Below are 21,980 nucleotides of genomic sequence, written 5' to 3'. Positions count from 1 at the left end.
AGTGACTATCTGTCGAAAAATAAAAAATGGCGCACCATTCCTTCCCGAAATGCACTGACGTGACGTCCTCATCGCGCCATCTTCGGAAGCGGACGAGCAGTGGACATTGAATGAAGAGCCGTGCCTTTTGAAAGAAACGCCTGCTGCATGGAGTGATAATATCCATTTTTCAGGTAATGCGAGTTTGCATTCATTATGTCTCGACTATTAAGTCGTCCATGTTGCTCTTGAGCCTAGGTGCCCTGGAATACATCCATGTTGCCGTGCTAAATTATGCTAAATTATAGCAGCAAGGCCCGTACAGACATCCAGTAGGAATCTGGGATCAATGTCAAATTTAACATTAGAAATGAGCGTTTTATGAATGTGTGAACCAAGAAAATGCGTCAGTTATACATTTCAAACATTTTAAACGTGCTGTGTAGTTATCACGAGCCGCGTGGGATTTTAAATGGTAGCTAGGCTAATGTTAGCACATTTCAGTTGGAAGCAAGTAGATACGAGCTGGAACCATTTCTCCGTTTAAAAAATTCAACTCTTAAATTTAGAGCTCTATTGTTCACACAGCCTTTTCTGTATTTAAAGGGAGAAGGTAATGGATTGAAAACTTAAGTAATGTCTACTGGTGTCATTACAGCTTTGTAACACGTGTAATAATATTATCATGTGTCTGATATCTAAGGTTTTGCTCCTTCAGGTGGTTCAGCAACTCCTGTCATCATGGGGATCAAGGTTCAACGTTCTCGGTGCTTTCTTGACATTGGAATTGGAAGCGCAGCAGGTAAGATCGGATGTTTGGAAGACTTTGATTCTTGATTAAAAAAAAATTAGCTGATGGACAATTCTGTGTTCTGGCCCCATTTAACTTTCTATTTAGTTATACTATTACTACATGTTTTATATAATGCAGGTTTCCATTTTTTCAAATCCATTTCTTTTGCAGTGGGTCGAATCATTATCGAGTTGTTTACAGACGTTTGTCCCAAAACATGTGAAAACTTCAGATGCCTTTGCACAGGTGAGTTATTCACTACAATTTCACTCCTATTAAAATTTCACTGCAAAAAAGATATCTCTCATTCACTTTGTATTTTCTTTTAGGTGAGAAAGGTGTTGGTAAAGGAACCCAGAAACCTCTTCATTACAAAGGATGCCTGTTCCATCGCATTGTGAAAGACTTTATGATTCAAGGAGGAGACTTTAGCGAAGGTGGTTGCTTAATTTTATTGATTTATTATGAAGCATCACTAAATTAACACACCAAAGAAATTAACAGAAACATCTTCTGATCTACTTTCTTTTATTTCTGTAGGCAATGGAAGAGGGGGCGAGTCCATCTATGGAGGCTTTTTTGAAGGTAAAGATGTTGCGGGCTAGTTAAATGACCAATGGCTTGAAAATGGTTATCCAATTTTTGCAATCCATATACCCCCAGACGAAAGCTTTGCTGTGAAACATAACAAGGAGTACATGCTGTCTATGGCCAATAGAGGAAAAGATACAAATGGATCACAGTTTTTCATGTAGGCACCCAGAGGTTTTCTCAATATTACTGAATTGATGTCATTATTTGCTTGTGAATGTGTTTTTTTTCTCTGAATCCTCTCAGCACAACAAAACCAACTCCCCATTTGGACGGGTAAGAACTGTGCAGTTGCTATTCTTTGCATTGATATGATGCACGATGCACATTTTAATTCTTTTTTTTTTTTTGGCAGGGTCCATGTGGTTTTTGGTCACGTCATTTCTGGTCAAGAGGTCGTACAAACAATGGAGAATGAGAAAACGGATCCCAACAGCCGACCCTATGCCGAAATCAAGGTTTTAAACTGTGGGGAACTTGTCCCCAAATCAAAAGGTTTGCTCCCAAAAATGAGTCAAGCAAGTATTTTCTAACTCTGCAAGGTATGACCATCTTAACCACGTCTTGTGTTTTTGCAGCAAAGAAACATGACAAGAAGAAAGAGCGAGCCTCGTCAAGCTCCAGCAGCAGTTCAAGTGACTCCGACAGCTCCTCGGCATCGTCCTCTGACTCTGAGGAGTCTGACAAGGAGGCCAAGAAGCAGAAAAAGAAAGCCAAGAAGCAAAAGAAGAAACAGGAAAAGGAGAAAAAGATGTAATTGACCCTCAAATTCATTTTAGCACGTAACGTTTAAAAAGCGGTGCTGATTTATCACTTGTGTTTTCACAGTGCCGAGCCTGAGATTGTCGAAGAGAAAGAACAGGAAGAGATGGTCACATCCACCGTGCGCCCTGAAGAAATACCTCCCATTCCGGAGAATCGGTTCCTGATGAGACTCTCACCGGCCGAGAGAAAGAAGGAGGAGCCTGAGAAGGACAAAGACAGCAAAGATGAACGGCCTCGAGACAGGTAGGTCACTCAAAACATTTTCCCTTGTGTTGATTGAGGGAAAATTAAACATTAGTTGATAAACATTCATGTGTTGCTCCTGGCAGATCTGGCGCGCAACATAATTCTCAATATAACAGAAGATTGGTAATGACACGATCCGGCAGGAAGATCAAAGGCAGAGGCCCCAGGGTGAGCGTGTGCTCCGCAAACCGGCTGCACTTTTCCGTCTGTCCATCCGCAATCGATTCAGTACGTCTTTTCTCCCCTGCAGAGATACCGAACTCCTTCACGTTCAAGATCCAGAGATCGCTATCGCCGTAGCGAAACTCCGCCCCACTGGCGTCTGGAGTTGCAGCGTCAGAGGATGAGAGCAGTCACGGGGGAGCGTTGGATTAAAGGGGACAAGTAAGATGCCGCAAGAAAACCCTCGTCATTGTAGTGCTTAACACTATCGCACACGTAAAATTTTTATTTGGTTGATTGGACTTTTTTTATTTTATTTTCCCAGAGGTGACATGAGTGAGGACAAGGACGAGGCCGCTAACACTCAGAGGAGAGAACGGCGGACCTCGGCTTCAAAGGGTGAGCACACCGACGACGGGAAAAAGGACAAGAAGTCTCGATCGCAGAGATCCAGAAGCAAGGACAATTCAGGGGAGAAGCAAGGTAAGCAGAAGGACAAGAAAAGGCCCAAGTCAAAAAGCCGCAGTAAAAGCAGAGAAAAGAGCAGAAGGTCCAAAAGCAGAGAGAAGAGGAGACGGTCCAAAAGCAAAGAGAAGAGTCACAAACATAAGAGTAGTGAGAAGAAGGCTCACTCTAGGAGCAAAGAACGAAACGCGGACAAGAAAGACAAGGAGAAGGAAAGCGATCATCACGGCAAAAAGAAAAACAAAGACCAAGAGCCCGACGGCAAGAAGAGAGAGGATTCCAAAACGAGCAACGGCGAGACAAGGCGGACAAAGTCTCAAAGCAAAGAGAGAAGTTCCAAGGACCGCCACCGATCCAGCAGCAGGACCCGAGAAAAGAGCGGACGCGGTGCCTCCAAAGACAAAGACGAAAAACGGGACAGAGAGAGGGGAAGGGAGCGTAGCCGGAGCGAGCGTAGGCGACACGGCGACGAAAGACGGAGGACGCGTAGTCGGGAGCGCAGAAGCAAGGGTCGCGATACGCACAGAAGCAGGCGCTCAAGAAGCAAGAGCAGCAGGAGGGGGCGGAGCAAGGATCGCAAGGACAGCCAACGGAGAAGAAGACACAGCAGCAGCTCCAGCAGCAGCAGCAGCTCCTCAGACAGCGATCAAGACAGACGCAAGCGTCGCAAGAGCCCCGAGTCCAAACGCAGAAGATCCAAAAGCGCCTCCAAGGACCGGAAAAGAGCTGACGCGACAAAAGGCAAAAGCAACAACAAGAGGAGTCACTCGAGCTCCAGTTCGAGCTCTCGCAGCGACTGAGCTCGTCTTAAAGGGGAAGTCGTTTCCAAAATGTTCTTTAACATATGTTCTAGTCTGAACACGACATTCCTAAGTATAAAAAAAAAAACAACCTGATTTTAAAAACTCAATTTAAATCAGAATGTCGAGTTTCGACTAGCACATACAACATATTGGCAAGAAAAAATTGTTTGACTTGATTTTCTCTTGAGAATGGCTTGGCGCTTTTATCTTTTTCTTCTCTGAGACGTCCTCATATAATGAATGGTCAGCCTACTTTGTCTTTCAACAAAGAGCCGCACACATCGATATTCCTTACATGTCCACAGTGCCACTTTTGAATTCTCTGGCAGTCAAACGGGAGGCTGGAAAGAGAAGCGCTCGAGCGGAACCGATAAATTGCAGCAACAAACAACCGCTGCGCCTTGTGAGCCTCTGTCTTTTTTTTGTTTGTTTGTTTTAGCACTAAGCAGGAAGGCAGATTGATGGTGTGCTGAAGGTGGGGACAGAAAACCACACCTTGTTTGATTATTTGGTCCAGGTGGTTAAAGATACTGTAAGACATGTTTTTTTTTTCTACTGAAACTTTTATTTAACATTTCTGGGGGAGTAGCAAAAGAGATTTTTTTTGCATGCCTGTTCCACACCTTGAGGTTTTATCTTCACCCATTGACGTTTTAAATGACACCGCATAGTCTTTGTATTCTTGTCATTTTGTTTGTTTTTTCTTTTTAACGGAGTAAACTGTAATGTCAGCTTAAAAATCATCTTATGTGAAATGCTCTAAGTAGGAGCTCCTCTCTGTAGATTGGAATTAAAATACATCATTTTGATTTTAAAATATTGCTGCAAGGTTCCACTACAATTATTAGCACTCACAAAATACAGTTACATCGGTAAATAGCGAGCGAGTCTTCCTGTGAATGTAAAGTACTGGGTGCCACAAGAGGGCGCCAAAGCAGCACTTTTCCATTCGGAGAAAAATGTCAACTATGCAGGGTAACACTCTTCTTATACATTCCAGTGAAAATATCTTCAGAATTTGACACACCACAGTGAAGAACACGCCAGATAAATTAAGGTTTCAAATTCGTCTAATCAACATTGTCAAGTTCAGCCAGTAAACTATAACCACGTAAAGCCCAACCTCTTCTTTGCATCTTCAATATCTACAACCTCATGGATCTTCTTAATATCCTGCGTTTTGTCTGAGACATATTTGGGCATTTCGGCACCGCTGCTGTCGTGAACGAGGTAGCGAGGTCTTGCTCCGGTGAAGGTGGGGACCCCGGTTACCCCTTCCCTCACGGCTTTGTAGAGTGGAAGCACGCTGCGCTGAGCCGCGGCGGCTGCCTGGACTACAGCCCTTGAGTACTGTTGAAAGCCGAGCTCCTCCTCAGCGAGGAGCTCCATGTTCTTGGCTTCAAACTCGTGCTCAGCTTGCCTTACTTGATGCTGCCGGGCTTTTCTCTCCGCCTGCATTGGAGCAAAAACGGCCAAATGTCAAAACTGACTCCTGAGTCCACTCTTGCCTTCATCATCTACCATCTGGCTTGCGTTAAAGTCCTGAATCTTCTGGAGCTTCTGCCGGATGCTCTGGGCCTTCTTTTGCTGTTCTTCAACAAATATTCTGTCACCTTCTTTCTTCGCTTGAAGAGCTTCTTTTTCTTTCTCCTTTCTGATTAGTTCCTTTTGCTCTTTCTCTTGAATCTAGCCAGACAAGTTTGCCATGTTGAAATGCCACAAACTCTCCAGAAGAAACATTCTGTACAGTTTTTTTCCCGAGAAGTGGAAAATCCAGGTCCAGAATTTAAAACTCAGCCACAGTTTGGTTTTAACTCAGGGGATTTTGCCAGTTTTAAGAGCTTAAACTCCAACATGAGACTTTTACATTCTGGACCTGGCTTCGCCACAATACTTTTGTTACCACTTGTTCCCTGTGAGCTGCGATTGACTTCATCATTTTCAGTCTCTTCTGCTCCTCCTCCCATTCCTGCTGCATCCTCTGTGCATCCTGCTCCGCGACAGCCTTGGCAACGCTTTGCTGCTTCTGCCGCTTCTCCTCTTGCTGAACCAATGTCAGTTTTTCCATGATCTTCTCTTTGCGATTCTGGACCTCTCTGAGCAGAGGAAACAAAAACTCAATGATCTTGATTCTCCAGTCGCGATGTTACCACGTGAGTGCTAAATATTATATTCTCACTTTTGACCAATGAGGATGCGACAGAAAAAGGAATACCGTAATTTCCGGACTATAAGTCGCGGGTTTTTTTCATAGTTTGGGTGGGGGGGCGACTTATACTCAGGAGCGACTTGTATACATATATATGGGGTTTTTTTTCACTTTTTGGGGCATTTTATGGCTGGTGCGATTTATACTCCGGTGCGACTTATAGTCCGGAAATTACGGTACATTTCTCCTAGTTCTTACCTGAGCAACTCCTTCTCTTTATCCCGTCTTAACTTCATCATCTTCTCCTTTGCAGAAAGGAACAGTTTTCTTTGGGCTTCCTCCGCCTCCTGTTTTTCCGCATCGGCCGCCTTTGCAATGTCTCTTTGAGTGAGATGCTCCTATGGAAACGTGCTAGTATGTCAAGCAGTTAAACGTGGTTGCAAAAAAAAATCGTGAGCCCGCCCACCCGCTGAGCTTTCATGAAATCAATCTTCTGCCCGACTTTTGACTGCTCCTCCATTTCTTGCTCCCGTTGATGGAGCTCTTGAAGCCGTTGGATTTCCTCGCCGTCTTTCTTTGTCTCTTGCTTCTGTCGTTCTCGTTCTAGTTGTTTTCCCTTAATCCTACACGACAATTCAGTCTTGGAAAAACACGATGTGGCTATTAATCGTTTTGTTAAAGAATTGATCACCTACTGCTTGTCCAGTTCTTCAGCAAAAACTTTGCACTCCTCTTTTTTCTTTTGCGTTCGTTCCTGCTCTTTTTGGAGAGCTTCATCATCTCTGGTCTTCACCATCTGTATGTATTCTTTTTCGAGGTCCTCAGAAGTGTTCTTCCTGCTTTGCTTCAACTTTATCTGGGCTTCTCTTTCCTTCAGAACTTCTGTTAGCAAGAGTGCCCGCTGTGAGACAAAATAAACAACATCCGAATATTTATTGTAATTTTTATTTCACTACTTTTAGAGATATTGCTTTAATTATATATAGGAATCAAATTCTCAGCATTCTCATCTTACGTGTAGTCCTTTGACTCGCCCCGTTTCATAGTAGAGCTGCTCCTTTGCCTTCTCGATCGCCTCTTTCCGCTTTTCTTCCCGATATTTGGCTTCTTCCATATCGATCTGTTTCCTTTTCTCCTCTTCAATCTGCTCCCGGATCTTTTTTGCCTCCAGCTTCTTCTGTCTTTGACACTTGAAATAAGCAGAAGGGTTTAACATGCAAACTTTATAGACCACCGCCAATGCAGTCCACTTACTGCAAGTGTGTTAGGCCACAATTTGGCCATCTGTTTGGATTTCAGATGCAAGGCCTGCCTCTCCCTCATGGCCTCCATCATTGCTTCCTTCTCCTTGTCCACGTGATTAATTTCATCCTGGATCCTCAGCCAGTCAGCCTTGGATAAAACGGTAATCTGACGCAGATCTGGGAACTGGATTGTCTCGTTGGGGTCTTCAGCTGGAAAGGCTACGAGAAATGAGGTTGCCACAAAAATAGAATAGAATTTTGAAGGCTAATTCTTATATTTATTGAAAATTTAAAAAACAAAATTAAAATATTAAATGTGTATACCAGGTTTGACTTAATTTTCAGACTGCATTAAAATTTGCAATTTTCTGCACCTATAATGTTGCATAACTATATTGAAAATAGAACAAGAAAAAGAATACAATTAGCTCTCACCACTTTTACCAGCTCCTTTCCGTTGGTCATGTTGAACTGGTAATGACATTTTCCCCCTCTAACGCAGTAATGATATTTGGTAAAGTTATTAAGTAAAGTTCCTAACTAAAGCAACATGTTCCAACTTTGTCAACGCCACAATTGAATCATTTGTTGCCTTGTATCCAAGCAACCCATTTGAGGTACTCCCGCTTACTGCCGCAAGATGGTGCTGTTGGTCATAGTTCTAATTATTTATTTCAGAATAAAATACTTTAACGATTTAAAACAAATTTATTTGTACCCTTTTATTACTATTACTATGTGCGATGTTTTTGGTAGGCATGAAAGAAATGTGTCCAGTTTTTTAAAAAGGTTGTCCGTCATTGTGGTTAGGCAGAGACAGGACTAACTGGTTTGCAGTGAGGTTCATTTGCCAATCATCCCCAAACGAGACTTCCCCTATTGTCCAAAGTTTCCAACAGTTCTTCTGCTTTTTTAATTACTTTTCATTCTTTAAATGTAAATATCAGTTTTATTTTTTTTTTGTAATATATGGATTAGTGCAAAAATGAAAAATGCCAATGAGCAGAAATCGTCAGATCCGTCACGCCGATAGGGGGTGTGTTTTCTTCTTTAAAAAAAAGTGGGGGCCGTCCTCCACTCCCGCATGGCCATTCATAAGCTACGAGCAACTTCCCGTGGCCATCATCAGTCGTCGCCGGAGCCTTCTTTTCGCACTCCTCCTCCAGGACTAGTTGCTCAATCATCAGCAACCCTGCCTGCACGAGAGACTTTCTTCTTACACAACACACAAGCCCCCTAAAATGGCCCCCATCTCCATTAAGAGCGTTCTCATCAGCGAAAGCGTGGATCCTCGCTGCAAGAGCATCCTGGAAGAAAATGGCATCCGGGTAACGGAGAAGCACAATATGAAAAAGGAGGAATTGATCGCCGAAATCAAGGTAGGAATGTCATTGGAAGTCTGCATTGCGTAAAAGCCTCTTCCAACTACTATGTCTTTTCTTCCACTTTTCACGAATGCATTGGGGGTGAAATGTGATTTTAATGTTTTGTAACTTCCACACTGACGTTTTTTTTTAAAGCTGAATGTATTTCAGTCGCAGATGAGTTTTCAGTGAAGGTGTATGGCGTGAGTTTGGTTAGCACCGCCCTACTCTGACAAGATGATGCAATTCAGCCCACTACTTTCTCGAGGAGCTGCTGAGCCAGGCATAAATTGTGCACGTGACTCACTAACACAAAAATATTTCCTTTTTGTCCACGGCAGGAATCTTTACCACCACTAGTTGTTTTTTTTTTTTTTTTTTTTTTTTTTTTTTAAACCAGTGGTTGTAAAAGTGCTCCCAGTATATACTGGAATAGAAGTTTATATATTTGTGGACATGCTAAGACTGATGAAAATAAAAGTATAGCCTCAACTTCTTAAGTAAATATTTAAAAATGATATGCCGAAATGGTGCTGCACTATGTTGATAAATAATTAGCATTTTCACTTGGTATTTGTTTTTACTTCCATTTTGTGAGTTTTTTTTTTTTCTAGGTCCACACTTTTGTTGAAATAAAAGCAAGGGCAGTACTGTTTCAATTTATGTATTGTGATTGACTTTTTTTTTTTACTTCAATTTTGCAATTGCAAATTATTGTATGATTTTTTTAATAGATATTTCAGTCTTATATAGTTAACTAATTTCTAGTCCTTTTTTTAAATAAAGTCCAATCATGAATTTTGTTAACAACAGGTGACAGCATGGCGCTGTCAGCACAAGCAACCACTTCAGACTGAAAACTGTTCGGGTCAAGTGGCTTATACCGCTTCTTAGTGTTGGTGTGTTTGCATAGTTCATCATCCAGCCACACGTGTAAGAACCGTTTGCTTTCTCTCTCACCTCGTCAGAACTACGACGGTCTGGTGGTGAGATCCGCTACCAAGGTGACAGCCGACGTCATCAACGCCGCCGCCAATCTCAAAATCATCGGGAGAGCCGGAACCGGTGTGGACAACGTTGATGTTGACGCCGCCACCAAAATGGGCATCATTGTCATGAAGTAAGCGTGTGTGACTAGTCTGACTTTGTTGCTGGATTGTTCACATGGTGAGCTAATCAGATGTCAAACTTTTGGTGCAGCACGCCGAGCGGCAACACCATCAGTGCGGCTGAGCTGACCTGCGCGCTTCTGATGAGCCTCTCAAGGTAAGCAAATATTTGTCTGGCTGACCATTTCGATCGGCTATAAATGGTATTCGGGTCAGAATAAGTCAGGCCCACTAGAGGGCGACAAAGGACAGCAGTTTTCATAAAACCAAATTGCCATTTTCAATTACTCATCAAAAGTAGGTCATAGTAATTGGACATTGTGATTTTTCTAGCAAATATGTGACAATTTTAAACTATGTTTCATGCAGAAATGTGCCTCAAGCTGCAATGTCCATGCGAGCCGGCAACTGGGATCGCAAAAAGGTGAGCGGGGGGCTTCACAGCTGACGCTTTTCAATCTCTGTGATGAATTATAGTTGCATGGCCGACTCCATTGTCCAGCCAGTCGTCAGTAATGAGACGCGACATTCTGATTCTGCGGTGCTTTTGATTTAGTCAGCCGGATCATTGTCAAATTTTCTAACGTTGCAGTTCATGGGCTCGGAGCTGTACGGCAAAGTGCTTGGAATAGTTGGACTTGGAAGAATAGGAAAGGAGGTGGCCAACAGAATGCAGGCGTTTGGCATGAAGGTCGGTCACATCGTCACCTGACACTACTGAATTTTCCTTGTACTCTGTAATACTCACAAAAAGCATATATATATTTTTTGAAGACTATCGGCTACGACCCAATCACTCCAGTTGAGGTGTCGGCCACTTGGGGGGTGGAGCAAATGTCCCTGGAGCAACTTTGGCCTCTCTGTGATTACATCACAGTCCACACGCCATTAATGCCCTCCACTGTTGGTGAGTATCATAAACTTTTTTCACAAAACAGTGATTGACATTGGTCCCTAAATCATATTTGAGTTGATTACATTTGTCCTCGATATCCTCCCAAGGTCTACTCAGTGACGAAAGCTTTGCCAAATGCAAGAGAGGAGTCAAAGTGGTGAACTGCGCACGTGGTGGCATCATCGACGAAGCTGCCCTCCTCCGAGCTTTGGAGTCCGGACAGTGTGGAGGAGCCGGCCTTGATGTCTTTGTGGAGGCAAGATTATTTTCAAAGTCCTCGTAATACTCCAATTTGTGTGAATAATTAGATAGAATTGCAATAAGGTCCAGCTGGTTTGGTCCACAGGAGCCCCCGCAGGACCGTTTGCTGGTCAACCATCCTAATGTGATCTGCTGTCCGCATCTGGGCGCCAGCACCAAGGAAGCCCAGGCGCGGTGCGGCCAGGACATTGCTCTGCAGATCGTCGATATGGTGAAGGGCAACAAGCTGGTGGGAGCAGTAAGTTGATTTGACTTTATTAATTCATGCTTGCAGTTTCACAATATTGAGGCGGACAAAAATTCTAATTGGATTAATTTTCTTTCTCCAAAATTATATTAAAAAAAAAATATTTTTTTCTATCCCAGGTAAACGCACAAGTTTTGGCGAGCACTTTCTCTCCGGACTCTTCTCCATTGATCAAACTTGGCGAGGCCATCGGAGCTGTGCTTCAGTCGTGTAGCGTGTCAAAGAATCCGCTGAGCCATGTACAGATCACATCTCAAGGTGCGAGCTACGTTATTTTAATTTGATTTGCGTCTGTCAAGTGTTATGCGCTCATATGTAAAATTAGGATTGTGCACCCTCTAGTGGTGGAAAACGTGCATTGTATTTTATCGCTAATAATAACTCATGAAGCAATTCTGATATACCTTTTATTTTTTTTAATTTACCAGGAGATGGCATGAAGTCATCAGCCAGTTACATGACGGCCGCTGTGCTGGTCGGCCTGCTTAACGGCAAATCGGACTCTTGCCCAAATCTCATCAATGTATTGAGTCTAGCTGAGGAATCTGGAATCACGGTACGACTTTGAATTCATACAAAACATCCTGGTTACAATAAATGCTGTGGTGTAAAGTTCCACTTTTCCCGCCATCCTCAGGTGAACCAAAACCACAGCGCGTCGGACGAGGCTTCTCCCGGCACATGCTTGGTGGAGATCGTGACCGACGGCTTCCGTTACAAAGCGACCGGCACCGTTCAAGGTGGCCGACCGGTCCTACTGGAGCTGAGCGACAGTGTGTTCAGACAGCCGGTGTCGCTCGCTGGCAATTTGCTGTTCTTCAAGGCTTCGCCAAGTCCTCAGCTGCTTTCATCGTTGGTTGGTAAGGAATTGGTCCAGGACTCTAAAACAAGGTCAAAAAATGATGATGTCAATGCTAGGGCTTAATTCTAGTGTCTGAATAGAGTTTTTGCTCCTTTAATTACACACCAATGTTCTCTCTTTTCTTTCGTTTAGGCCTGCTAGCCGCAGAGGGAGTGCAAATTGAATCTTTCAGTGCTCCCGCAGAGTGCTCCGGTGCGAGTTGGTACTGCGTGGGGGTGTCTTCTCTCCTGCGAGATCTCTGTGCCTTGAAGTCGTTGGTTCAGGAGGCGGCACAGCTCAGTGCTTGAAACAAGACTTGTGTCTTATTGATCCATCTTTGCCTTAGCATTTACAACTAACATTTACAGAGCTATTTGCTAGTTACATTCCAGTGTTTTGTCAGTAAAACTGATGAAAAATGTGCTTGTTATGTACTTTTCTTATTTTGGGCTCGTTGATATAAGCCCCAAAAAACTGACATTATATCTGACACTTCATTCCTAAAGTGCTCAAAATAGTGTTTACATGTTTACTTAGAATTTGCAAAACATTAAATCGGGTTGAAATGTTATGAAAATGGGTATGCACTTGTGCAAAATGGTCATTTTAAAGTCTGCAGACAATATTGGGGTTCATCCGTCATTATAACGCCAAGCTTAGAAATGATGCAAATATTAAAAGCAGTCATCTTGTTTTTAATTTGGAACAATAAAAGTCATACGTATTACATCAGATATTTTAATAAAAAAACACTTCAAAGCGATCAATATGAATCGCAGCGATAAATACGCGCATTATAACGTCGGGATAACTATAAAAAAAAATAGCCACTGTATTTAAATGTGATGTTTAATAAATATTAATTGCCAATACATTCGTTCCCCATAGCGGCAACAGTCTCGTGTCACGTTAATCCCGTGAGATTAGGTCAAACCTTGGCCACTGTAGAATTAGATTCCAAACACCATGGCAACGACGAGAGTGAGAGAAAAACACGAGTGGGAATTTGTCGCTCATTTGTATACAATTTGTATTCCAAGAGTTGTCTATCTTTGTATGGGCACACCAATGCGCCGTCCACGTGCGCAACATGATCACGGGACCGTAGATGTTATATTTAGGAGGTGAGAGAGATTCCTTTGACTATCTTTTCTCAAGGGCTTGCTGTCGAGTGCAGCAGGGAGGAGGAGAAGAAGGAGAGCGGCGCGGCGCGGTGGGTCGTGGGGGGATGGCCGCTGTTGCATTGCACACAATCACCAAAATAGGACAGAAGCGACCGGCTGTGACGTCCCTGCTTGCACTAAATTGAGCCCTCCGTGTTTATGTGTGTATATGGAGAAGAGCAACCAAGAACAACAGTCATCGACGAGAATTCATGGACAAAAGAAAGGTGAGTGTGATCTTCTATTGTTGAATCCATGGGACAACGCTATGAATAATAAATGAAATTGGTATTTACGGTCAGAATATCTGCCTATAGGGTCAAAGTTCGAATTTTTGTTTTCCTGCAGATACAATGTCACAGAAGCAGAATGAGGTCTACACCTATGACTTCTGTGACCCGGATCATCCAGCTGAGATTCTGGATGCCCTCAGGCATTTCTACCTCAATGGACTTTTTACAGACATCACTCTGCAATGCGCCGATGACTCGGAGCGTGTGTTCCGCTGCCACAAGGCGCTATTGTCCGCCAGGAGCTCCTACTTCCAGATTATGTTCACAGCTGATATGAAGGAGAGGTCCAACAGTGTCATCAAGCTGGCCGGAGTAGATTGCGAGGTTCTAGCGGTTTTGGTGGATTACGTTTACACGGCTCAAGTGAGCATCACGGAGAAGAATGTGCAAAGCCTGCTGGAGGCCGCCGATCTGCTGCAGTTCATATCGGTCAAAAGTGCGTGTGAAAGTTTCCTAGTTCGCCTTCTAGATGTGGACAACTGCTTGGGCATGCATGCGTTCGCTCAACTCCACCTATGTTCGCGACTGGAACGTGAGTCCAGGAGGGTGATGCTGAGCAGGTTTGGAGAACTGATCCAGCAAGAGGAGTTCCTGGAACTGGACTCCAATAAGATCCGGACGTTACTGCAGAAACTCAAGGTGCCGAGGGATGAACTGCTGATTGACGCGGTGACCAAATGGGTGATCCACGACTTGGCGAACCGTATGGATCGCACTGTGGACCTGTTGCGATCAATCCATCTGGACCTGGATGAGACTACTTTCCAGCAGTGCCTAGCAACGAGTGACGAAAGATTCAAATCGACGCTCACTCAGGCTCTGACCCCCAAAAGTAAAGCGAGAACCGCGGATGGAAAAACCAACGTTTACATTATTGGAGGATACTACTGGCATCCTCTTTGTGAAGTTCACATATGGGAGCCTACAAGCGACACGTGGCAGCGAGGAAAAGACATGCCGGACCATGCGAGAGAGAGCTACAGCGTGGCTTTACTCGGGGCCGACATCTACGTGACGGGAGGCTACAGGACCAACACGGTCGAGGCCCTTGACGCGGTTTTTATTTACAGCTGTGACTATGACGAGTGGACGGAGGCGAGTCCCATGATCACAGCCAGATATTACCATTGTTCGGTTGCTTTGCACGGCTGTATTTATGCTATCGGAGGTTATAGAGGAGGAGCTCCAGAGCAGGAGACAGAATGGTACGATCCACTAAAGAAGAAATGGTTCCCTGGGGCAAGAATGATCCAAGGTGTGCAATGAAACTTGTCAAAATCCCCAACCCAAGCAAAGATTTGGGGTACTTAGTTTTTTTTTTGTGTAAATTTAGATTTTTGTTTTCATGCATTTTGTAAGTGACTGCTTCTTTTGTTCTTTTCAGGTGTAGGAAATGCCACTGCTGGTGTGATGGGAGATAAAATCTACGTGACCGGAGGCCACTATGGATTCAGGGGAAGCTGCACGTATGAGAAAATTCAGGTCTACATGCCAGATATCAACGAGTGGAGCATTATTACAATAAGCCCTCATCCAGGTATCAGTCCGAGAAGATCAAAGAGGAATATACCGTATATTTATCTGGCATTGCGTTTCAATTGCGATTCCCATCTTCTTTTTTCAGAGTATGGACTGTGTTCTGTGTCTCTTGAGAACAAACTTTATCTGGTCGGCGGACAGACGACGATCGCAGATTGCTATGACACACAGAGAGAGGAATGGAGCTCGATATCGGTGATGAAGGAGAGGAGAATGGAGTGCGGCGCTGCGGTCATCAATGGTTGCATCTATGTCACAGGGGGCTACTCCTATTCTAAAGGGACTTACCTGCAAAGCATTGAGAAGTACGACCCAAAATTAGACACGTGGGAGATTGTCGGGACGCTTCCGAGCCCGTCCAGGTCACATGGATGTGTCTGTGTGTACAGTGTTTAATGTTGAGATCTTTACATACTTCTTGGTTGCTGTATGCCAAGTACAAATACCGTTTTTTTCCATGTATAATGCCCCCCCATGTATAATACGCACCCTAAAAATGGCAAGTTGATGCTGGAAAAAAACCTGTACCCATGTATAATACGCACCCAAATTTTGACTCCTACTTAAGTCCGTAAACGTAAAATTATTTCAGAAAAAAGATAATCTTTGGGAACAACCGGATGTTATTCTGTCGGTCAGTATCACTGCGCATGCGCTAGCAAACTCAATAGCGAAGAAACGTTTCGGATTTTTGTAGGGTACATTGTGACAGCAAACGAGCAGGTGATTAGGCAAGCGTCTGATACGAGAGCATTGTGTTCGTATGGAGCGTGTTTGAAGTGAACAGCAGAGAAGAAAGCGCATCTGTAATGGCGGCCTCCGTATCATATCCGGATTAAAAAAAAAAAAAAATTGTACCCATGTATAATGCGCACTCCAGATTTTAGGACAATAAATTAGTTAAATTTTGCGCATTATACATGGAAAAAAACGGTACATTGAATGACCAGATGTGCCCATCGGGAAACTATGCAAGTATTAATGAATATTTTTTATTGACCTTACAAGATGAAGAGTTACGTCATATTTGTGTTGGATATTCATTTACTCAAAAGAAAAAGCATCAATCAGAACAACAACAATGACCTTAGTTGCTCTTCCTGGGGCTTTTAGATTGGCCTGTGGAAAACCAATTGCATTACACAAAAGAACTATTGATGATTCCATTACTTACACACATTTGTCCACACTAAAGCCCTGTAATATTTGTTGCAAACTGGTTACTTGAAATGTATTTACTCTATTAATTTATTTTAAATAAATTTATCTCTAGAAAAAATACATTAATTGATCAATTGCATGCTCTGCGATTGACTGGCGACCAGTCCAGGGTGCATGCTCCGCCAGATCCCAGATCTAACACATCTGTGATAGGCTCCACCTCATCATCATCATCGGTTTAAAGTCCGCTTTCCAGGCGCCGCTGGGTTGGACTGGATACATAGGGCTTGCTGTTAGAGAGGCTATGTACTGGCAGGGAGAGACTTCCGCACTAGGCTCTCCCGTTCGCATACTGCTAGCCAGCGGTGAGGGTTGACAGTGAGAAGTGACATGCACTGGGCACTCCACCAACACACGAGAGTCTAGTGTCTACCATAAAAAAACAAAATAGCAATGAAATACTACTTTTATATGTACTAAATAGTTAGTTGAAATATGATAAACAATCATTTACATCAGGGGTGTCCAAACTTTTTGCAAGGAGGGCCAGATTTAGTATCGTGAAGGGGCCCGGGTGCCGATAGTTTTTTCAGACATTTTTTAACTACAAACATTTCATGCAAATTGGGACGTCAAACGCTGCGTGTTCGCTTCTCTTCCTTAGGGGCAGCCATTTCTGGGGACTCGCGGTAAAAGTTTTTCTTCGCTTGATTTCATTTGTGTGGCGGGCTCCATCTAGTGTTGAAACTGAGAAGTGAGCTCAAGCTTCTTGTGCGGGCCATATTCAATTATGTTTTCAGAATTTGCTGCGGGCCAATAAAAACTGGACCGCGGGCCGCAGTTGGCCCGCGGGCCGTAGTTTGGACATCTTTGATTTACATCCAAATTTGTCAAATTGTGTGACGGCAGCAACACGTAGCGACAATTTGATGCAATTGCATCTTCCATACTATTGCGCATTATTGACTTTTGGTCCTGCCGACATTCCGTAACACGCAGTCAGTCCCACATGTACAAACTGGTGCCAAAGTAAAATCCCTCCGTTTGAAAGACTACATTTTCCACCGGCGCGTATCAAGTGCAACGTAAGTACAGTACAACTGGTCAATGGAAGATGAAATATCAGTAGCTTTTTGTTTAAATGCCCTCCCGAAAGATTATCCTCTTTAATTTACACACGACACCCCTGTTTAGCAGCACGCTGTCTATCGATAGAATGGAGTCACATGGTTAAACTCATTCAATGTGTGCTAAAATTGTATACCTACATGAATATTATCAAAAGTTCATACCGTGGTGTCAATATGAAATTATTTTTTCTTCTAAATGGAACCATTTGCCTATTTGATAGCACGCTGTTTGGCTGGTGTGCAACTGCGACATATTAGCTTGCTAGCATGCTAGCTTCAATAAAGAACGACATAAGAACGCCAAAAACCAAACAGGTTTTGATGGACAATTGTATGTAATAGATAATTGTTTTAGCACGTTTGTTTGATTGGTGTGCCTGTGACGGTTTTTTGATGATGGAAATTCGTCATGTAATGTAAGTTATTCATTGTGGACTTTCAGAACTAGTCGTTTGTATACCTCTCCTGAATTTAACAAAATACCAATGCTTAATAATCATTTGTGACCATTGTGTTTTGCTCACAGATCAGTCATGTCTGAACAAATGTCCTCAGTTGAAGTGAAAGTGGTTCGACAAGTCGAGGTAATTTATTTATATTCTGTTCAATTGGAAGCGTTTTATTCAGGTCTTAAAATATTCTTGATTTAAAAAAATATTTTTTTTTTTAAAAAAAAGGACAATTACTGTATTCCTCCTTGCAGTACTACTTTGGGGATCACAATCTTCTCAGGGACAAGTTTCTGAAAGAACAACTTCAACTTGATGATGGCTGGGTCACATTGGAGACGATGCTCAAATTTAACAGGTTTGTATCTTTGTTGCACACATTTGTTTTCTCAGAGTTTTTAGTGTTTTCTTTACATTCTCTTTCCAGACTAAAATCGCTCACCTCTGACGCCAACGTCATCATTTCCGCTCTCAAGAAATCACCAAGTGGCCTTTTGGAAGTCAGCGAAGATAAGACAAAAATCAGGAGGTGTCCTGAAAAACCTTTACCTGAACTGAACGACGAGTACAAAGATGCTATCAAGCACAAATCTGTCTACATGGTACTACATAGCTAGTTTTCCATTCTATAAAACTTCCAGATATCTGTAGTTTCACATTTTCATGCCATACATTTATTGTTTAAGTACTATAAGGTATTTTTTCATTTGTATCATCAGGATCCGATTTCCCTGGCTTTCACATTACACAATAATTTGTTCCATTTGTTCCTACAGAAAGGTTTTCCCTTGGGAACCTCCCTTGATGAGATCCAGGAGTGGTTGAATGGCAAAGGCAACATAGAAAACATTCAAATGAGGAGGGATATGGAGAGGCAGTTCAAGGTTGGGAAAAGTTCATTTAAAGTTGATGGATGAAATTTTGGGAAGTGTGGTATGAACTCCATTTCTGTTGGCAGGGTTCGGTGTTTATCTGTTTTGACACGGAAGAGTCATCCAAGGAGTTCCTTGAACGTCCCGACATCAAATCATTCAAAGACAATGAGATGCTTGTGTTATCAAGGTTTTTTTTTTTTTTTTTTTTTTAATTTGTTTTTTTTTATAAATGATGAACAATTAATAGCATGGCTTGTGCAGAGTCAAATCTTCTTTTGTGCTTTTAGGGAAGCCTATCATGCAAAGAAAGCAGAAGAGAGAAAACAACACAAAGCAGAGACAAAAGCAAAAGTGAAACAGTGAGTACATAACAGATTTATATTTTCGAAATAAAATTTAAAAAAAAGTTTGAAACTAACATGCCCTTTCCACAAATCTCCCTCAGGGATAAAGAACAGCAACAGAAACATGCGGAAGAGAAAACTATGGTGAGTGCCCTTAATCCTCTCAAGCTCAGTTGTTTTTTTGGGGGTAGGTTTGCTAATATGAGCAACATTTGCCGTTTTGCAGGATCAGCTCTTGGAAGAGTACTCAGGTTCTTTGTTAAATTTCTCTGGCGAGCTGCAAGATGTTTCCAGAGAGGATTTTCATGCCGTGTTCTCCGAACATAAACGAATCAAGTGGGTCGATTTTACAAGAGGGGCCAAAGAGGTAAGTCAAGAGTTCCTCCAATTAATATACATATAGTATCACAGATGTTTATTTTATTAGTGGAAGGTATTTTTAAAAATATTTGATAGTTGCATCGTCAAGCATTTGGTTAATCAGATCCGTTTTGATTCTTAACAAGGGCAACCTCCTCTTTGACGGAAATGCAAAGGAAGCATTTGAGAAGGCCAAAGAGGCGAATGACGGCGAGCTCAAAGTGAAGAACAATGTCGTTACTTGGAAGCTGCTTGAAGGGGAAGAGGAAAAAGAGGTCTTGAAGAAGATCATTAAAGCGCAACAAGAATCACTCAGCCGGAATAAAGACAGAGGTAATGACTCAGTCAAAACACAGACCATCGCTTGATTCTCCTGCTTTTAATAAAAATAATTTGTCTGTCTTAAAGGCAGGGGAAAATCCGGCGGTAGAGGAAGAGGAGGTCGCAAAGGGAAAGGGGGAAGAGATCAAAACAGAACTCAATACCAGGGCAAGAAGACGAAATTTGAAAGTGATGACGAGGAGGAGGCGGGTATGTAAACATTTATTCCAAGGCAGTATCACAGTATTTGTATGAAATAAGACTTTGCAATTTACTTTTTCCTCCAGCCCCTGCAGCCCCAAAGAGGGAACTCGAGGATGCCGATGGTCCCGCGGCTAAGGTGGCCAAAACTGAAAACGGATCCTAATGAGGCCACGCGCTGATCATTTCTTTTGGACAAAACATTTATTATATACAGAGGCAAACAAGTCCATTCCAGTCAAAAGCATCAAGCTTTGGAGAAGCGAAGGAAGTCCACCTGAATGTCAACCTGGAGAGCAAACCTTGGTGTCAGTAATCTGCTTTGGAAGTCCTTTATTGTTTCTCTTCAGACGATTTGATTTTTATTATGTATAACCTTCTGCTCTCTGAGACTCGGACTGTAATTTAATTTCAACTGAACATTTTAGTTGCTTTTTTAAGACTCCTGGTGTGACAAAAAACTTCCCTTCATTAGTAAAACAAAAAAAGCTTTGCCATTTTTACGTTTTCATTGTGAATTGCAAATAAACCATGCTTAACAATTGACCCGTTCAAATGTGCTTGGTCAGCTCTTGGAAAAGAGTGTGAAGGGCATTTAAACTCACCGATTTCTTTTTGTGAAACTTATAAGATGCCGGTAAGTCGTATCTCAGTTCTGGTTAGGGTTAAAGAAAAAAAAAATCAAGGAATCAACTAGTTTGTTTCAATAGTTCTAGTGTGCATGCATTACCTGCTATGACTTCCATCTTCACTCCCCAGTCATTTGCCTTCTTTTGTATGTGCTGCAATAGGAGAAATAACAAACTTGTCAGACACACTCACTGTTTTTGTTGTTAATTTACTGCCTGCAAAGTTAATTGCAAGAATGGGGGAATAGGGTTAACTTACCTCACGTGTTGATGTTTTATGAAGTGAATATACAGCTGTCTTTGCCATTGTTATAGCAGCTCTCAAAAACTTCATGTCCATACCTTGAGGAAAACAATTCAGAATATATTTTTTACTAAGGTAGAAGCTCATACATTATCAACATATTTGGCACTAAAGTCTCCAATCGAAAATGATTTATTGTGCATACATCTGATAATTACTTCCTCACCCTGATTATGTTTTGTTCCAAAAGGAGGATTCATGATGACTGTGTCAAAACTATTACGATAGTCTTCTGCCTTCAGCGAACACAAGTCACACTGGACCAGATCAACATTGGAAAGCTCGAATTCATCCACATTTCTTCTGAAAGTATCCAGCGCGTCGTTGTCGATGTCAAAGCCGACGCATAACCTTTAGAAGACATGCCAGAGAAGCTTACCCAGTGATATTTCAGTATTAATGTTGATAATTATTACAAAACGCCAGATAAGCGCACCCAGCTTCGAGCATCGCCGCACCGATGCTGAGAACTCCACAGCCACATCCGAGATCCGCCACCAGTTTTGCCTCGATGTCATCAAACGTGTTGTGTATAGTGTACAGCATGCACGCTGCAGAATCACAAAGTAATTTTTTGATTAATTTAAAGGAAAGTAAACAAACGCCCAGGTGAGCGCATGCTGTTTACTCACCAGCAATATGTGCACTGGTTGGATATTGTTCCAGAAGGATTTTGGGCTCTTCAAATGTATCTACTTGTTGTAGACAACTTTCCAACTCTTTAAGTTTCATCGTGGGCAATTATCAAAACTTAACTTGTCCATTGAATGACTGACAAGGCGATAGTTTTCAGTAAAATATGAAGTTTTACTGTCGACGAGACAACTTCCGTTTTGGTTGTATCAACCAAAGCATACCGACATGGAACAAAAACGCGCGAGAGTGCAGCCGGTCAAATTGTTGCCAATGTTAAATAAAACATTACCCTTTAAAACATGACATTGTAACGACCATAAAATACAAATGCACCACGTCAAATTTGAAACATGAAATTAAGTTGCACTTCTTCCTACTCTTTCTTTAGACGCTTTCTTTAGAAAGCATGACAGTTCACATTTTTTTATTTCTATTTTACAGATGGGTTGGATTAAATTTAGGCTATTGTTGCATAAAAGTAAAAAAAATAATTAATAAAATAAAATAAAACCGACAAGCACACGGAAATAGATGCGTCTAAACGAAGCTGGGAATCTAGCTTCCATAAAATAAACTACCTAAGCATATACGTAAATTAAGTGTTAAACTGCAACTTTTTTCTTTCGAACGTGTATACGTAGGCTGCAGTTCCCTTTTATAT

At 42.3% G+C, this 21,980-nt stretch overlaps 6 protein-coding genes across 8 annotated transcripts; 4 read left to right on the top strand and 2 right to left on the bottom strand.

The window, feature by feature from the left end:
• Positions 1-13: 13 nt before the first annotated feature.
• Positions 14-4,623, top strand: ppig (peptidylprolyl isomerase G (cyclophilin G)). Of its 2 annotated transcripts, none has more exons than XM_061286618.1 (13): positions 14-173; positions 698-781; positions 944-1,018; positions 1,102-1,209; positions 1,313-1,357; positions 1,436-1,523; positions 1,610-1,639; positions 1,719-1,858; positions 1,942-2,116; positions 2,192-2,371; positions 2,458-2,542; positions 2,625-2,758; positions 2,862-4,623. In XM_061286618.1, the coding sequence occupies exons 2-13, from the start codon at positions 721-723 to the stop codon at positions 3,799-3,801; spliced, it is 2,061 nt and encodes a 686-aa protein (XP_061142602.1). In that variant the 5' UTR covers positions 14-173; positions 698-720; the 3' UTR covers positions 3,802-4,623. The 2 variants fall into 2 exon arrangements, with proteins under 2 accessions (XP_061142602.1, XP_061142603.1); XM_061286619.1 differs by having other exon boundaries at positions 19-173; positions 683-781.
• On the bottom strand, positions 4,347-7,844 carry cfap210 (cilia and flagella associated protein 210). Its single transcript, XM_061286621.1, has 9 exons — positions 7,633-7,844; positions 7,208-7,416; positions 6,969-7,142; positions 6,649-6,854; positions 6,420-6,576; positions 6,212-6,351; positions 5,708-5,900; positions 5,326-5,490; positions 4,347-5,256 (listed from the first exon to the last, which is right to left on the bottom strand). The coding sequence occupies exons 1-9, from the start codon at positions 7,679-7,681 to the stop codon at positions 4,906-4,908; spliced, it is 1,644 nt and encodes a 547-aa protein (XP_061142605.1). The 5' UTR covers positions 7,682-7,844; the 3' UTR covers positions 4,347-4,905.
• A 431-nt stretch (positions 7,845-8,275) lies between these two features.
• phgdh (phosphoglycerate dehydrogenase) lies at positions 8,276-12,337 on the top strand. The gene is made up of 12 exons (XM_061287312.1): positions 8,276-8,576; positions 9,530-9,681; positions 9,762-9,827; positions 10,040-10,094; positions 10,263-10,361; positions 10,445-10,577; positions 10,673-10,821; positions 10,912-11,064; positions 11,193-11,331; positions 11,502-11,629; positions 11,711-11,933; positions 12,068-12,337. Exons 1-12 carry the CDS (start codon positions 8,439-8,441, stop codon positions 12,220-12,222), a joined length of 1,590 nt encoding a protein of 529 aa, XP_061143296.1. The 5' UTR covers positions 8,276-8,438; the 3' UTR covers positions 12,223-12,337.
• Positions 12,338-13,076: 739 nt separating this feature from the next.
• klhl23 (kelch-like family member 23) lies at positions 13,077-16,167 on the top strand. Of its 2 annotated transcripts, XM_061287311.1 has the most exons (4): positions 13,077-13,304; positions 13,426-14,625; positions 14,755-14,907; positions 14,995-16,167. In XM_061287311.1, exons 1-4 carry the CDS (start codon positions 13,247-13,249, stop codon positions 15,303-15,305), a joined length of 1,722 nt encoding a protein of 573 aa, XP_061143295.1. In that variant the 5' UTR covers positions 13,077-13,246; the 3' UTR covers positions 15,306-16,167. The 2 variants fall into 2 exon arrangements, with proteins under 2 accessions (XP_061143295.1, XP_061143294.1); XM_061287310.1 differs by having other exon boundaries at positions 14,755-16,167.
• Positions 16,168-16,997: 830 nt separating this feature from the next.
• ssb (small RNA binding exonuclease protection factor La) lies at positions 16,998-20,294 on the top strand. The gene is made up of 12 exons (XM_061287954.1): positions 16,998-17,155; positions 17,727-17,784; positions 17,904-18,007; positions 18,077-18,251; positions 18,426-18,533; positions 18,608-18,711; positions 18,812-18,883; positions 18,970-19,012; positions 19,095-19,235; positions 19,375-19,561; positions 19,637-19,759; positions 19,837-20,294. Exons 2-12 carry the CDS (start codon positions 17,734-17,736, stop codon positions 19,914-19,916), a joined length of 1,188 nt encoding a protein of 395 aa, XP_061143938.1. The 5' UTR covers positions 16,998-17,155; positions 17,727-17,733; the 3' UTR covers positions 19,917-20,294.
• On the bottom strand, positions 19,936-21,948 carry mettl5 (methyltransferase 5, N6-adenosine). The gene is made up of 7 exons (XM_061287955.1): positions 21,316-21,948; positions 21,120-21,234; positions 20,850-21,034; positions 20,639-20,721; positions 20,481-20,532; positions 20,356-20,405; positions 19,936-20,039 (listed from the first exon to the last, which is right to left on the bottom strand). Exons 1-7 carry the CDS (start codon positions 21,413-21,415, stop codon positions 19,998-20,000), a joined length of 627 nt encoding a protein of 208 aa, XP_061143939.1. The 5' UTR covers positions 21,416-21,948; the 3' UTR covers positions 19,936-19,997.
• Positions 21,949-21,980: the final 32 nt, after the last annotated feature.

This window comes from Syngnathus typhle, linkage group LG9 (assembly GCF_033458585.1).
Source record: "Syngnathus typhle isolate RoL2023-S1 ecotype Sweden linkage group LG9, RoL_Styp_1.0, whole genome shotgun sequence".
Classification (NCBI taxonomy): Eukaryota; Metazoa; Chordata; class Actinopteri; order Syngnathiformes; family Syngnathidae; genus Syngnathus; species Syngnathus typhle.
Note: the sequence above shows the minus strand (reverse complement) of the source record. Positions and strands in the feature narration are given on the sequence as shown.